The sequence below is a fragment of the Periplaneta americana genome, chromosome 4 (genome assembly GCF_040183065.1).
Source record: "Periplaneta americana isolate PAMFEO1 chromosome 4, P.americana_PAMFEO1_priV1, whole genome shotgun sequence".
Taxonomy (NCBI): Eukaryota; Metazoa; Arthropoda; class Insecta; order Blattodea; family Blattidae; genus Periplaneta; species Periplaneta americana.
The window spans coordinates 85,549,420-85,565,150 of record NC_091120.1 but is presented as its reverse complement, the minus strand read 5'-3'; the positions used below and the strand labels follow the sequence as shown (position 1 = coordinate 85,565,150).

Below are 15,731 nucleotides of genomic sequence, written 5' to 3'. Positions count from 1 at the left end.
TACAAGAGTCTGGTCCACTCATTATTTCAGGCTTAACTTGACAAATACACCTAATTCTCACAAATAATACAAAAATGATCTTCACTCACTCATTATCTCGGGCACAATCTAGTAAACTCACACTTAATTCTAACAACAAAAATGGTCTTGAGTAACTTTCACGCCGACTAAATCAAAAGGAGCATTTCCCACTAAAGCAGCATTGCCAACAGTATTTGTGACAAAGTCCTTAAACAGCAGTAAAAATTCACTATAAATATGCTATCAAGGAGAAAATTGTTATTCCTGTCGCTAAGAGGGCTTTAAAAACTCGCTAAATTAACAAAAAAATAATACAATATAAAATTTTCATCAATGTTGCCACTGGAAATTAGTTAAAAATAGCTAGATCTAGCTACCATAAATTGGCAACACTAACTGCAAGTGAGAGAAAGTTTGAATATTCTTTTTTGGTCACTGTGGTTGGTCCTGAGACATGCCTCCTTGCGACATGGAGGGGGTTGCTATAAATTCAAACAACCTCACACTATTTTCCGTCCCCTCCAATCCCTGCCATAAAGCCAAAGCCTGTTGAAGTGGCAGAAGAGGCAAGCGAGAAATTGTCTCACTCGCAGATGCCCATCACCCTGGGCGAGTACAACAGACAGATTTGTCGTTGACATGTGCCACTATCTAGCGGCCAATGAGCGAAGAATCCTGTATAAACTGCTGATTTTCTCAATCACAACAATTATTACGATCGAGAAATTTATGTTAGTAGGCTTATTTATAATTCTTTATCTTGAGGTTTTTTCTGGGTAGGCATTGCCTCAATTGCCTCCACGTAGCTTCGCCACTGTTGATTAGCACAAGAATGTAACATTTCACAAAGATCAGCATTAAAAGGACTGAAAATGCCACACTTTTATCCTCATATAATGACAGTGGCTCATCAATTACAGGTGAATTTTTGTGAATGGAAGTTGCAATCTGTACTTGACAGTACTGTTGATCCATCTCAATTAATAATGACAGATGAAGCTTGGTTCCATTTTAAGTGGTTATGTCACTCTCAGAATACAAGGTACTGAGACATTGAAAATCCTCATTTAGTGTATGAAGTTCCTCTTCACGATCAGAAAGTGGAGGTGTGATATGGCATTAGTGCACGAAGGGTAACTGGCTCCATTTTCTTTTATTTATACACTCAACTCACAACATTATGTGCGAGACAAACTGCGGCCAATTTTTGCAACATTGACTGACTGAAGATGAAAAACAGTACGCTTACTTTCAGCAGAATAACTCCACTATACACATAGCCACTTTATCATTAGAAGCATTAGAAAAAAAGTGTTTAATGATTGCGTAATTAGTCTGGAATTCGTCAGCTCATTTCCCAGATTTGAAAGTTTATGATCTTTATCAGTGGGGAAATTTAAAACAGAAAGTGTATGTGAACAATCCAAATACTCTTGAAGAGCTGGAAAATGGAATAAGACACATGCTCAGTGAAATTACAAATAGAGAGTGCAGAAGATATTTCACAATTTTCTGCACCGATGTGATTCTTGCATCCAGAAAATTGGAAATCATTTTCAACATATGCTTTGATAAAAGTTAAGATCAACATAATGTCTTCTTAATAACTCTTACCGGCACATTATTTGTGTGGGACTATAGGCCTAAAACACTGCCATTCATCGCAAATTCGTTTTCTTCCCATGCATTAAAGTGGTCGAATCTACCCACTAAACACATGTGTTATGACTGATTATAATGCTGGTAAATTGTATATGCCAGGCATTGTAGTATGTTCAGAATAAAATATCATTAAGAGGAATAGTTCCATTTTGTACTATGAGACCGAAACATAACATTCTTTTCACCAATAGCTCTCAATTCCATTATGCAAATATCTCTACTATTAGGGTATTATTTTACTGTAGTATGTAGTCAAATGGTCTTTTGTATTGGTATATTATAAATGGCAAAACAATTGTGGCAAATACAAACTCTTGTGCACAGTTAATTTCCACTGACCTTACTCGTTCAGGTTTTGCTTCAACTGCTGGTGAACTACTTCTTGGTGGAGGTGCAACAACCTGCTCTTCAGATCGTCTAGCTGCAGGAGGTCGGTAGATACCAACTGCTGGCACAGCTTTTGCTGAAAGGATGATGAAATGAAACATAAAACACATACAAATACAGTCAAATCTCTGCATAACGATAAATCCCTCTATTGCAATTAAAATTTTAATTCCTGGCATAAAATGTATTCCTGCAATGTAAAAATTCTCTCGATATAACGATATTCTCTATTGTGATGTATCTCTATTGAACGATACACTTTAATGGCCCCCAGTGTAGTATTTTCTCTCTCTACTATGATAAAGCCCGGTAAAATGAAAAGTCTGTCGCTAAGCAATACAGTATTACTGATGTTGCAGAAGAGTATTTAGTGTCTTTGGATTTAATAAGGTCTTTATGTGTGTCAATTTCCGTGAAGAGAGCTCTGAAACAAACTGAAATAAGTGATTTCTTTAAAAAATATATATAGGACAGTACAATGGACAGCATATTAAGAGGGTTTCACTGATAACTTTCACACTTTGTACCATAATATACACATTAAGTAAGCTGAATAGAAAGCCTCTTACCAATTTAAGTCTTATTTTATAATCCTAATTATAACAATACATCTTTCTATAACAATATTTTTCTTTGTTCCCCTAAGTATCACTATAGAGAGATTTGACTTTTCATTTCATTTATTATATTCCATAGATCTTACATTAGCAATGAACCTTTAAGATGTGGAACAAGTCAAAATTTTACAAGATTACAATTACAATTACAATTTTTATAACTTTGCAATTATCTACAATTTTTTACAATATTTTGGTGAGATGTAGTGAGATAAGGTGAGGCCCGAGGATTCGCCAAAAGATATACCAGACACAAGGGCAGGGATGAATCAAGAATGGTATGGACCTTCAGCGAAAGAAACAATTGGATCCCTTGAGTAAAAATTAATAATAGCAATGTAACGGCAACAATAATAGTAATATGAAAAAAAGATAAAAACCAACAAAGAAAAGAAGCTACTGCTGCCTTAAGATTAGCCACCAAACACACCCACCTAGCTGTTCACCTCTACAAAGTTGTATTCATCCGACAAATGCAGAGAACTTAACAGCAAAATGGACAACCACCATCTGCTAGTCAGTTCCAATCTTGACAAAGAATTGCAAGAAGCAGGGAATATCAATGCACTTAATTGGATTGCTAGGCAACAAATGAACTTATCTTCCAATGTTGGCCATTAGGAGGTGGTGATGGTGAGGACTCACCTCTTTGATGTTGAACATAAGGACGAACTTCACTCACAGTTACACATTTATTAACTCTGAAATACTAGTCTCTTGGGAGGAACTTTCCAGAATTTGGAGGCAAAATAATGAACTGTGTCTTCAAAATCAATCTCCGTCAAATTTCATGTTCAATGCTCTTAAAACCTGAATTATTTAAGCCTGATTATGTTATGTGATTTCTTAATTCATACTTCATTAATTTTAGCTTGAAAAATAAACGTTCTCCAGATGTATTGCTCACAAAAAAGTCAGAAATATTTCATAGCAATTTCCATATTAAGGTATGCTAACAAAATTTTCTCCATTTTTTATAGAGCGTAATTGTATAGATTATAAATACTAATATCTTCATAATCCTCATCTACAGCATATTCTTGCAAAGATTTCACTTTCACATTCACTTTCAGAGATGCAGCAAAGCAATGACATTCAGGTATCTGCTCTGCAGAAATAAGATCTCAGTCATAAAAACTTGCAAGATTTTCACAATACTTCGATATTTCTGAACTGTCAAAAGCATGCAGATTTTCCAAAAAACCAAATCTCTGAAAAATGTCTACCTAAGCTTTGCTTTGGAGTTTCAGAATTTTCCTAATACTTTCTTCTTGTTCTTTAACTTTCTTCTTTCACTTAGCACAACCACTTTCAAAAGGCTTCATTAATATAACAGCTCCTTCCCCATTCTGTCATAACTTTTTACAGTGCCTGCTACACCATCACATGGACCTTTACCCTGGGATGTGGTTAAGAAATGTCAGTCTGCTGATACATTGAAATCTGTGCGGTGATAATACAGGTTTACAAAATTCTTCCAGTTTTTATACTGCACTGCAGAATCATCAGAAAAGTAACAAACATGTTTAGGCATTCTAATGAAATTGGATTCCAGAAACTTCATTAAATGACGCTGAAAAAGATGAACACTAATAGTATCATGCCGAAGACATTCTGCTATTATAACAAAAGATCTAATGCAAGGATTTCTGTAATAAGCTACAAAGGGCTGGATTGTGGGTTGTGCATTGTTCTAATGGAACCATTGTAAATTATCTCATCCTGGAGAACAAATGCATAATTCTCGCCAAAATCACAAATGATAATAATTCATTAATTTATTTATAAAGAATTCGATTAAAGCATCATCAGACAACAACAAATTATTACGATATCGAATTTGAATGAAGTCTTACATTGTTGCACAAATACAACATATGATTAATCTACCTATTTCAACACAAATTCAATATGCTAATATTAAATTCATAATACTAAATACAAATATTCATAAATTTTACAGAAGAAAGAGTTCGTCCAAAAGGCTGGATTCAGGAAGAGTACCTAAAACGCTCGTTGTGTTTCCTCATTGAATAGCAATACTTAAGTGCTGACACAAATAAGTAGTGCAACAGTGATCACCAGTAATAGAGATCAAAATTTGACTGATTTGAGATACCAAAACCTTAGCGTCCAAGAACCAAAGGTTTCTACAGCAAAGGGGGTAAAGATATAATTGTCTAAAAGATGTGCATATTTATTGACTTTTTTTTCACAGCTAATTCAGCAGCAGATGCTGCGAGTCTGGAGGTATTCGGCAAGTGAGATGGAGCTAGAGTGCCAACACATGAGGAGTTCCAAATTAAAGATTTTCCTCTAGACCAGAGCTGGGCAGCGAATCCAAACTCTAAACGGATATGCTTAATATTCATACATCATGGCATCAACGCTGCACTGTGTTCGGCAGGGAAGAAAGGGGTTGAAAAGAAGTCATATGACTCCCCGTGAGAGAGTAGAATCCGCTCTTGGTGCCCAGCCCTGCTCTAGACCATAGAATTAAGGTGCAACCATTGGGTCGTTTAACATCTGTGCGACTAATATCTGGTGGTTCCAATTGATAATTATATTCGTCAGAAAAATTTTCTTTAAATTCTGTTAAGAAGTGAGACTGTTGGGTTGTTATGACAGAATGAGGAAGGAGCTGTTGTAATTTTTCCTCAAAGATTTCCAAAAAGTCTTGTGTAAAAGAGAGAATTGTTTGGAGTATTGTTCTAACTGTAGATATTCATATTTTGTGGGTTATTTAATCAATTCCATTTACATCAAACAGATTAGTCATATATTCTATAAAATGTGAAGTACCAGGACAGATTTCCACATGATGATAGATTACACATTGGCTGTGGAGGATTACAAATTATTTTATAAAGACAGTCCTTGTAAGTGTCGAATGGAAAGTCTTCATAACTTGTCAACTCGTTCGACCTACAACCATCCAACATTAATCTAACATTCTGATGGATGCTGCAAATACACACACTTGCTCCAGCCAGAACACAGTTCTTGGGTCGCAATTCACAAAACTTGGATAGTCCTATTTTGACCTAGGGATGTTTATCTTTAAATGACCTGTAAATTTCTTTTAAGGTTTTCTAAAATCAGATGCTTCTGTTTATGAATCCTGGATCCATTTTCTTCCATAGAAACAAAATCCCTCTTTCCAGGCAAACAACAGCTTAACACCATCACTGTTATATAATGAATGCTATTACATGAATCACCTACAAATTAAACCAAACCCTTTAACTCTATTAAATATGGAATATAATCTAAATTTAACAGAAGAAATACTGAAATCAGAAGTAAATACTGAAATACTAAAACAATTGTCTTTAGAGATAATTAATATTAGATACCCTCCACAAAACTGGCTTCATTTATACACTGACGGATCCTTGATCTCCAGAGAACAAGGTGCCGGTGCAGGTGTTACGTGCTGTCTCTTCTCACTTTATAGATCTCTTGGGTATGGAACAACAAGTTTTGATGGAGAAATCATTGCAATAAGTGAAAGTCTCAGGAATCTTCTATGCCACATCAGTAAATTTAAAAATGCAGTTATATTGTCAGACTCCAAAGCAGCTATTCTATCAATAGTCTCTAAACACACACCTTCATCTCAAACAGCAGAAATAACTAAAATGCTCTCTCAATTAATATCACTCAATAAAAGAATTGTATTCCAATGGATACCATCCCATTGTGGAATCCTGGGAAACGAGAATGCAGATGCTTTAGCAAAGAAGGGCAACACTGCTACTTACAGACCTGTTACTAAATCTACGTATTACTCTGTAAAAAGATTTATTAAATCTACATACTTAGACTTCAACAAACAAAATTTGATAACACAATCCCAAGGGAAAAAATGGAACTCTCTGCATCAAAATCCACAGTTAATTCCCGATTTACCACGAAAATCGTCTGTAGCTGCATTTAGATTGGCAACAGGTCATGATTGTTTGGCCAAACACCTGCATAGAATTGGAATATATCAGTCCCCTAACTGTCCATTGTGCAACTCAAACCAAGAAATGGATTCGGAACACCTCAAAATCTGTGCTTCAGTGGCTGGTCATGATAATATCTTTGAAAAATATTGGAGTGCAAGAGGTCAAATGACTTTATTGTCAAACGCCTGGCATTAGAAAACAACAACAACAAGGCTCCCATTCAAGCTTCGTTTAGATCTAGGATTAGGAGTTGCTAATATACCACATTCATTTTGTATTGTTTTGCTTTTCTTGCTAAATAATTAGAAACTCCAAATTATTTTTCAATCTGTTGAATACTCAAACTTTTTGGAAGAACCATCAATATTTTAATATTTTCTTTTCACTATTTGTGACACTACTTTGAAATTTATCTTTTAGCTGGCTTATAATTTCAGAGCCTGGATTTCCCCCCCCCCCCCACAAATTAATTCTGTGTATGTTTATCACACAGACTGCCTATACTTCCAAGCTTTCACAACTTGTACTCTACACTTAACAAATAGTAGGTACCAGTACTACTTTACTGATGGTCAATTAGTCACTGATTGGCTGTGAGTGATTAATAAAGTAATACGACTGGCCTTTATAATTTGTACTGTGATTGGTCATAATAAGAATGCATGTTACTGGCTAGTTGAAGTTTATAGTTTACTGTGGTTGGCAGTAATAAGAACATATTTTATTGGTTTGTTGAGAGATATGATTTCCTAGTAATTACATCATCTGTGCAAAAACATATACAGGTTTTTGTTACAAACGTCAATATAATATGCTTATTATGAAAAAATCAACATATTTATATGAAACAACTTACAATATTTCATAACATTTCTGTTGTCCCAATTTAATATTATGGGAATTAATAGATAACGATTAGGTTTTTTTTTTTTTCAGAATTTTTTGAAATTACATATTTTGAGTTATTCGAGGTCAAAGGTCACATTACATGACCTTGCGAACTAAATAATTACAAACATAGTTGTATTATATATCATTTGAAAGATTTTTTCATTAGCTTCTGATTGATACCTCTCTCAATTCAAGTAAATGATTAACAAAAACAACTCTGGTTACTAGCAACAGGCATCTATAATGAACACCGATCAAAATACCCCTCATTTCTCGTGAAAAACAACAACTGAATAGACTACAGTGGACTATGGTGGACTTTATGTTGTCAGCAAACAGCTGGATACATTAGGAAGATTGTTTAGCAAAAATGTTATGTTAATTAATTGAAAAGGATTTGTATGGAAAAATGCTTTTTTTTTTTTTTTCATCAAATTGATGCCCTGTATCTCATAAAGTTCTAAACCCTGAGAGCTAAAATGTTATACTAATATGTGTTACTGTGGTACATACATGTAAGCCTATATTAAATTCCATGAAACTCAAAAGAGGTCAGGTTGAATATTGCACTTCTCCATGTTGATTTGGCAAGGAATGACTCTTCTGTATCTTTCACCATATCAGATATCCGCCTTCAACTGTATCATATGATAATGTAGAATGTTTTTCATTTTACTTTCCACACCCTGGCCTAATATTTCATTACAAGCAGCAATCAAAGAATGCTCTTAATGAGTTATTTGCCAATTGAATATGGTTTCTTACATTTGGCAATCTTTGTTATTTAGTCAACTGTCCGAAGACAGGTCTGAACCTCATAAGTGATATCAAGAAGGCACCACTTATGGGGCAACTAGGCCAGGAGATAATGGGGTAGGGTGGCCAGTTCCTTCCCCCCTCCATTGCATACATCGCCCACTAGCTACATATTGCACTAGTCAGACTTCAGATGCATACAAATAACTGTTCTTCCTCTGACACTTATCGTCAAGTGGGATGTACTGCCTGATAATAGATGTACATAACAGCCAGAACCTCAATCAGAGGATGTGGCTATCTTTAATAATATTAAAATAGGATCCTGTCAGAAGTGAAGTGTCAGTTATTGAAACTTCGGAAATAATTTTCTTTTCTATTTTAAGTGCATCTCTTTCATGCATGAAGAATTCAATGGGTTTGTTGACCAAATCGGAATGTTTTGTGGTGAGATTTCGAAAAAGTTGTGATGGCTTCATAGCTTCGTTTTCCAGAACAGTAGCACAAATAACACACTGAGGTCATGGCAATTCGTCAGTGTCAGGGCATTGTATGAAACCAAATTTTAAGTAGTTATTCATGTACAAGGTGTATATATTTATTCACACTACAAATGAGTATATACCCGGTGACAGTGATAACTAATTACACTCAATAATGACAATTAATAATAAACACAACTAATAAAAAACAATAATAATAATAATAATAATAATAATAATAATAATAATAATAATAATAATAATAATAATAACAACAAGGAGCATCCTAAATTAAATGAAGCATGGTCACTTAAAATAACATTTGAAGTAAATCTAATTTGTATCTTAACCCTAAGTTCGAACTAAGACCCACGAGTGTGACAGGTTCTTCCTGTACAAGTACCTTTCAGCACTACACTTATTTCGCTGTCAACTCACTCACTGCACTGATTCTACCTGATTTCACTAACACTTCTAACCATTTCACTGTTCAAATACTTTGCACAGCCACTTCACTGACACCAACACACTTCACTTACACAATAGACTTCACTGACACTACACACTTCACTGACACAACACACTTCCTCACTGATAGAACACTTCAAATAACAAGATATCAATTACACCCTTTAACTAGTGTGTATAATATACTACCGTCTATTAGTAAAGTCCTTAAGCCTATTTTTAAATACATTTTTGGTTATTGGTAAAGCCTTTAATAAGTCTGCAGGTAAAGCATTCCAGTCTCTGATAGTACGATTGAGAAAAGAAAACTTTCCAGTGTCCGTCCTCTGTCTTCTTTCCCTCAATTTATATGAGTGGTCGTTCCTTGAAGAGTAATTTGGCGGCTGCAACCTATTTTTTATTTCTCTCCAGGCAGGCTCACCTCTATATGTTTTGAACATAGCGCATAATCGAATTCGCGTTCTCCGGTCTGTGAGTGTGTCCCATTTTAATGGTGAATTATTACGACAACACTTGAGATCCCGTTTTTTAATCTTTTCCAGTGTCTTAATATGTTCTAATCTGTAAGGATCCCAACATGCAGCACCATATTCCATTACTGGACGAACTAGTGATTTATATGCAATCTCTTTGATTTATCAGAGCCTTTCCTTAGTACCCTCATCACAAAGTGTAACGCCCTCCATGCCTTTCCCGCTGTGTCAGTAACGTGTTCCCCCCAGCCGAGATCGCTGGTAAATGTTATTCCTAGGTGGGGCAGAATGAACTCATGATTTTGACTTACGTAATACCCACCCGATAGTTAGGGTGGATTGAAGCTAGGCATGGCATAACATTGGCCAAGGTATGCCATTTAAGGTTAGAGTATCAATTATTTAGGTTTATATGGCAACGATTTGTTTTGTTACTGAAATCAAAAAATCTGAATTATTTGAGTAAATGTACTGAATAAACATGCCTCATTGGTCAGCAGAACATCGGGCAATCACTATTGAAACATTAAAAAAAAAAAGGAGACTCAGTGATAACATGATTACTCAGGCGGCAATTCCAATCACAACACAATAACTGGATTGAGAAATTATGAACAACAACTTCTGCAAGAGATGGCAAACCTGCAGGCAGAGCTCAAACTGTGCATATACCGGAGAATATCGAAAGAGTGAGTCCTACTGTCATTCGCAGTCCAAAATGATCTGCATGTCGACAAGCTGTTGCCCCTAACATTTCCGATAGGTCTCTTCATCCAAATATAATAATAATAATAATAATAATAATAATAATAATAATAATAATAATAATAATAATTTATTTATTTATTTAATCTGGCATTTAATCTTGCATATCAACTTAAATTACCATCCATACAAAATTCAAATAGTGCAAGAGTTATCAGACAGTGACTTCATCTCAAGAATGGAATTTTCCAATTAGTACTCTAACCTTAAATGGCACTACCTTGACTAATGTTATGTCATGCCTAGCTTCAATCCACCCCAACTATCGGATGGTTATTACGAAAGTCAAAATCATGAGTTTATTCTGCCACAGCTTGTATTACAAGTGAATGCAGACTTCTTCTTCTACGTGCTAGTAGTTTTCCTTTTCTTTTGCTTATCCTGGAAATTATTGCTCTGTGCACTTGAGGTGGATGCATCATTAGCTATTGCGTCACAAACAGTACGAAATTTCTTAATACCAAAATTAAGCAAAGTTCCTTATCTTTTATTGATGTTAGTATTTAAATATGTAGCCTATGCCTATTACTTTTAAAAAATCACGACACTCGTGTTTTGAAACAAGAACTTACACATTGTAATGAGAACTTGTGAAGAGACAGTTTTCACTGTGACTGTTCAGTATCGAGAACTGGATACAGAGAGACTTAATCTTCAATTTAAGTGAAAAAATTTGTTTATACTTCCCAGTTAATTGGTCACCGACATCTGCAAGACAGATGTTATTTCGTTTAGTTTTGAGAACAAAGGATTTGCCGCCCATTGTTGTAATCAGTTTGCAGGCAATTTTTATGACTGATCATTGTCCAGTTTTAAGAACATAAGATTCACCGTCCATTGTTGTAATTGGCTTGCAAGCAATTTTTATAACATGTCATAAACAGCGGTATTCCTTTTACCGAATATTGAAAGATTTTAAAATCTGAGTCATTAAAAAATAAGTGACTTGGTCACTGATATTTACTACATGATGTTAAATTTATGTTAGATTTTAGAATTTAAAGTTTAGAAACGATCTAAATCTGTGCTGTTCGACATAATCACGAGAATTATTCTCCTAAGAATATTTCCACTATAAAACATTTATTCGTGAAAAAAGCTTAGAAAAGTAAACTGACAAATTTCAGGAGAATATCTTTGAGAAACACTGCAGCAAAGTTCTCTTGCCCATGAAATTCATGCATGTTTCGCCCTGTGTTATCACTTGCCTCAGTTTTCGAAGTGTTGTCTCCCAGCACGAATTTTGGTGGTAACTTCTCCAACACGAATATTTGTATTGTTTATAAATACTCTTTGTTCGACTATGAACAGTGATTGAGGCAGATATTTACAGTCGGTGGCAGACGGGTAGTAAGTGAAAACGACAAGATAGCAGCCAAGACATATTTATGACCAGTGGAGAGTGGCCAGTAATCCGCTGATTACATATTTCCTAGACCTGTACAGCCACGAAAAAGAACATGATGTATTAATTAATATTGAATGAGAGTTGAAGAAGACATCAAGCTAACTCCGTAACAGTGAGTGGAGGTAATACTGCTCTGTGAGGACAATCACAGACGAACAAAGGAAGCTTTACACAAGTTTCATGTCCATCATTCAGACATTCCAAAACCAACATACCAATGTATGCGCAGTTTATTATAGGCCATTCTTTATCTCGTGAAACTAAATGTTTGGGTGCGCCATAGCATAAAGTATGAATCTTATGATGGGAGTAAATGAGCTCGCTTGCTACAAGTAGAAGCATAGCGAAGGAGGGAAATTTCTCAGTCCACTATCTTCTTCCCTTGATGCACAGTCAGGTTTCACGAAATATTGAATGGCATATACATAAATTTAAAACTTTTCGTGTGAAGTTACGAACAGCAGTCAATGGATGTGATTGCAAAAATGTCAGCATGTAGGGTACAGACAATACAAGAAGATGATCCACTGAAGTGACGAGTGTATAGCAACTGGATCATTCTGTGGTGCTGGCATATTGACCAATCCCTCCTTCAGCTTGTTTTATTCACCATTTTCTAGGAAGACTTACAACATGGAATTAAACCGTAACAGGCAAATGGCCTAATAATTAGAGTTTATTAAATATTATTATTATTATTATTATTATTATTATTATTATTATTATCATTATCATTATTATTGTTATTATTATTATTGTTATTATTATTATTATTATTATTATTATTATTATTATTATTATTATTATTACTACTACTACTACTACTACTACTACTACTACTACTACTACTATGAAAATGTGACCAGACATCCCATTTTGAATGTGAAGTAATTTATCATTGTAGATAAGAGAGAGGAAGAAGTTCATACAAGATGAGTAGAAATGTTCCAGCATCTCTCCTTTCAACATTTGTCATTCAGAAATATTGCTAAAATAGTAGAATTACCCCTGCCTGCTCCTATAGAAAGAGTTTCTGGCAGAATGAACAAACTATGAATACTGCAGAAAACACAATTTAAGGTTGATAAAATGAAGACATTGTTAATTACCAAAATTAATTTAAAATAGAGTTTCTTTGATTTCTTCAATATCTTGAAGGAGAACAAGAAACTTCCTATATTGATTGATTCATCAGGAAAATATGCCGAAAAGGAGTGTTATGACGCATGAGTAGAATCCTGCATTTGAACACCTAGATTCTCCAAGCAAACCGCAACAGTATATGTATGTATTTGAGTACAACTCGGCACCATCCAACTCTACTTAAACAATTCACGCCTGCTGTACAGTGAACAAAACAAAGCTAGGCACTTGGAGATCAGCACTCTAAAAGAAGAATTTTGTAGAAAACACCTCATTAGAAAAGAAGAAAATGTATTTCTTCAACAAGAAGGAGGTATTTTTCATTTGAAACACTTAAAATGTTTACTGTCATTTATTGTAATGTGCAGAGACTTGTAAAGCACACAGTCAATATACTTTTTTTTTTTAATGGCGGGTACCTGACTTACATCATTCACCCATATGAAGTCAGTTATATGCAGACCAATTTACTGACAGAGTCGTCGTTGCCCAGGGTATACCATAGGAGGCAGGTCTAAGAGCTACACCCACGATGAGCTTATTGTTCTTCTTCTAACACATATCATCAAGTGAGTTATATCTACTGCCCGATAATACCGTAGATGTATCAGCCAGAACCTCAATCAGATCATTAACATTATCATCCCTCTAAAAATGTTATTTTCTAAATGCATTTACTTCAAAAGTAGTTGTTTTACAGGATATAGGCCTATATTCTACTCAACATTGTTTCTATTCTGTAAAATCGAGGCGTACAGCACTTGACACAATCGAATGGGACTGTTTAGTCAACTGTTCGAAGAGAGGTCTGAACCTCACAAGTGATATCAACAAGGAACCACTTATGAGGCAACTAGGCCAGGAGATAATGGGGTAGGGAGGCACAAAAGAGACTATAGGAATGCTATTGCAGAATAGTATTGAGAAGGCAATTCTTTGAATTTCAACAATATCTGGCCGATCAATCATAATTTTTTATTTTGGCATCAATATTAAGAAATTCTGGTAACAGACTACCTCATCGGTAATTCTGGAGGACGACCACTCCACGATTTTCGAACTTTTTTTCACAAACGACGATTTTATGCTCGAATTTCGACAGATAAGCTATACAAAAAAATTTCGGAAACACACAATTTCGACTGTAAGCTAACGTAACGTAACGTAACCTAACCTAACCTAACCCAACCCTAACCCAAGCTGACCTAACCTAAACTACTTCGATTGCCACCCAGCAGTAAACATTGCCTACTTTTTTCCTCCAGAATTAATATACTATCTTAAAAATATAAAAAGTAATATATTATACAAAGGCTCACCTCGTTTAACATTGTCTCGGCAGGGTGTAGAGGTAGTTTGCCCTGCAAAATGTTGACGATCAACACCCATGTTTCCAAGTCTTTCGACCGGCTGGGCACAACTCACTGCTTCATCTGTCGCTTTAGTATGATGAAGTTCCCTGATAAAACGTCGAAAAGATCGGGAAGAAATAGTGAATATAAAATTACACGTAGGTACATTCTAAACTTATCTTGTTTGTAAATTTATTCGTCATATCAACGTTCATACTTAATTCACGTACTGAACAAGCTAAACATTCATTTGAAAGGCACAAACGCATCTTACTTAGTAACAATAGTGAAATAAGAAAACAAAAGGCACACACAAACATAACTGCAGAGTTCACTTCTTTCACATTCACATAACTGTAGAAAATGAAACGAAACGCAAGGATGATTACCTTATAATATGTTTCTTAAAACACACTACTGTCCTCCTCCCATGGCCTTGTCCAATTGAAAATGTGCACAACTTTTCAGAATACTCTTCTGATACTTTGTGTATAAGAAACCGTCTGTAGTTGTTTACTGGAGGAAAGACCAGCACACTGAAAGTAAAATGAGAGTAAAAGTGGATCAGCATTTGACATATGCCTTCCAATCAACAGGTATAAACTAAGATGCATCCAGCTACTTCTCTCACTTTCACTTCCCTGCAGCAGTGCATGCCTTACCTCTTACCTCTTCCTGGTGGAAGCCTGCGTATAATGAACTAATGAATGGCTCAGAGAAAGGAAATTTTTTAACTTATAAAAGAATGTGTTGTATGTTACAATTTATTTTCACCGCGCATGTAAGAAAATGTACAGTAATTTAATGCGTAATATATCATATTTCTCACCTTCTACTCCTGCGATTTCGATTTACGAATTGCTTGATGTCTGCAACAACACAGTCGACAAATTCATTATCTTGAAGACTAAGATATCTGCCAACCACTGCGTTATCCAGTTTGAAGGACAAAACTAAAACGTGATTTATATGAAGGACAAACAACATTCACCGCAAGCCTCGCACATTGCACAAGGAAATTAACCCAACAAGGCTATAATACATGACGTCACAAACAAAACAACTGATAAACGCCAAGCGAGATAAGTACAATCACCTCAAAAACGTACTAAAATGTAAAATACGTCACTTTCGGTTTTGTAGAATGTCTAGTACCGGCACTCTAAAACATAAGCTCGAGAAGGCTATTAAAAATTGGGTCGAGACTTGCACTGAATGCAAGAAAATGCTCTCGCTTTTAATGACCTACTTCGTATGTCGTGCGTCAAGAGTTGCGAGAGGCTTCGACTCCAAATCGTACTTTTGTCACTTGAATTAAGCAGAAGTAACGTGATAATAAATAGTCACAAATCA

At 35.2% G+C, this 15,731-nt stretch overlaps 1 protein-coding gene across 1 annotated transcript in view; it reads right to left on the bottom strand.

The window, feature by feature from the left end:
* LOC138698011 (coiled-coil domain-containing protein R3HCC1L) overlaps window positions 1-15,396 on the bottom strand; it is a 97,948-nt gene extending 82,552 nt beyond the window's left edge. The window contains exons 1-4 of the mRNA XM_069823688.1: window positions 15,208-15,396; window positions 14,768-14,914; window positions 14,346-14,485; window positions 2,023-2,146 (exon numbers count right to left, since the gene is read on the bottom strand). Coding sequence (XP_069679789.1) covers window positions 2,023-2,146; window positions 14,346-14,485; window positions 14,768-14,914; window positions 15,208-15,365 — 569 coding nt within the window. The 5' untranslated portion in view covers window positions 15,366-15,396. The remainder of the gene's footprint in view (window positions 1-2,022; window positions 2,147-14,345; window positions 14,486-14,767; window positions 14,915-15,207) is intronic.
* Between the last annotated feature and the right edge of the window lie 335 nt (window positions 15,397-15,731).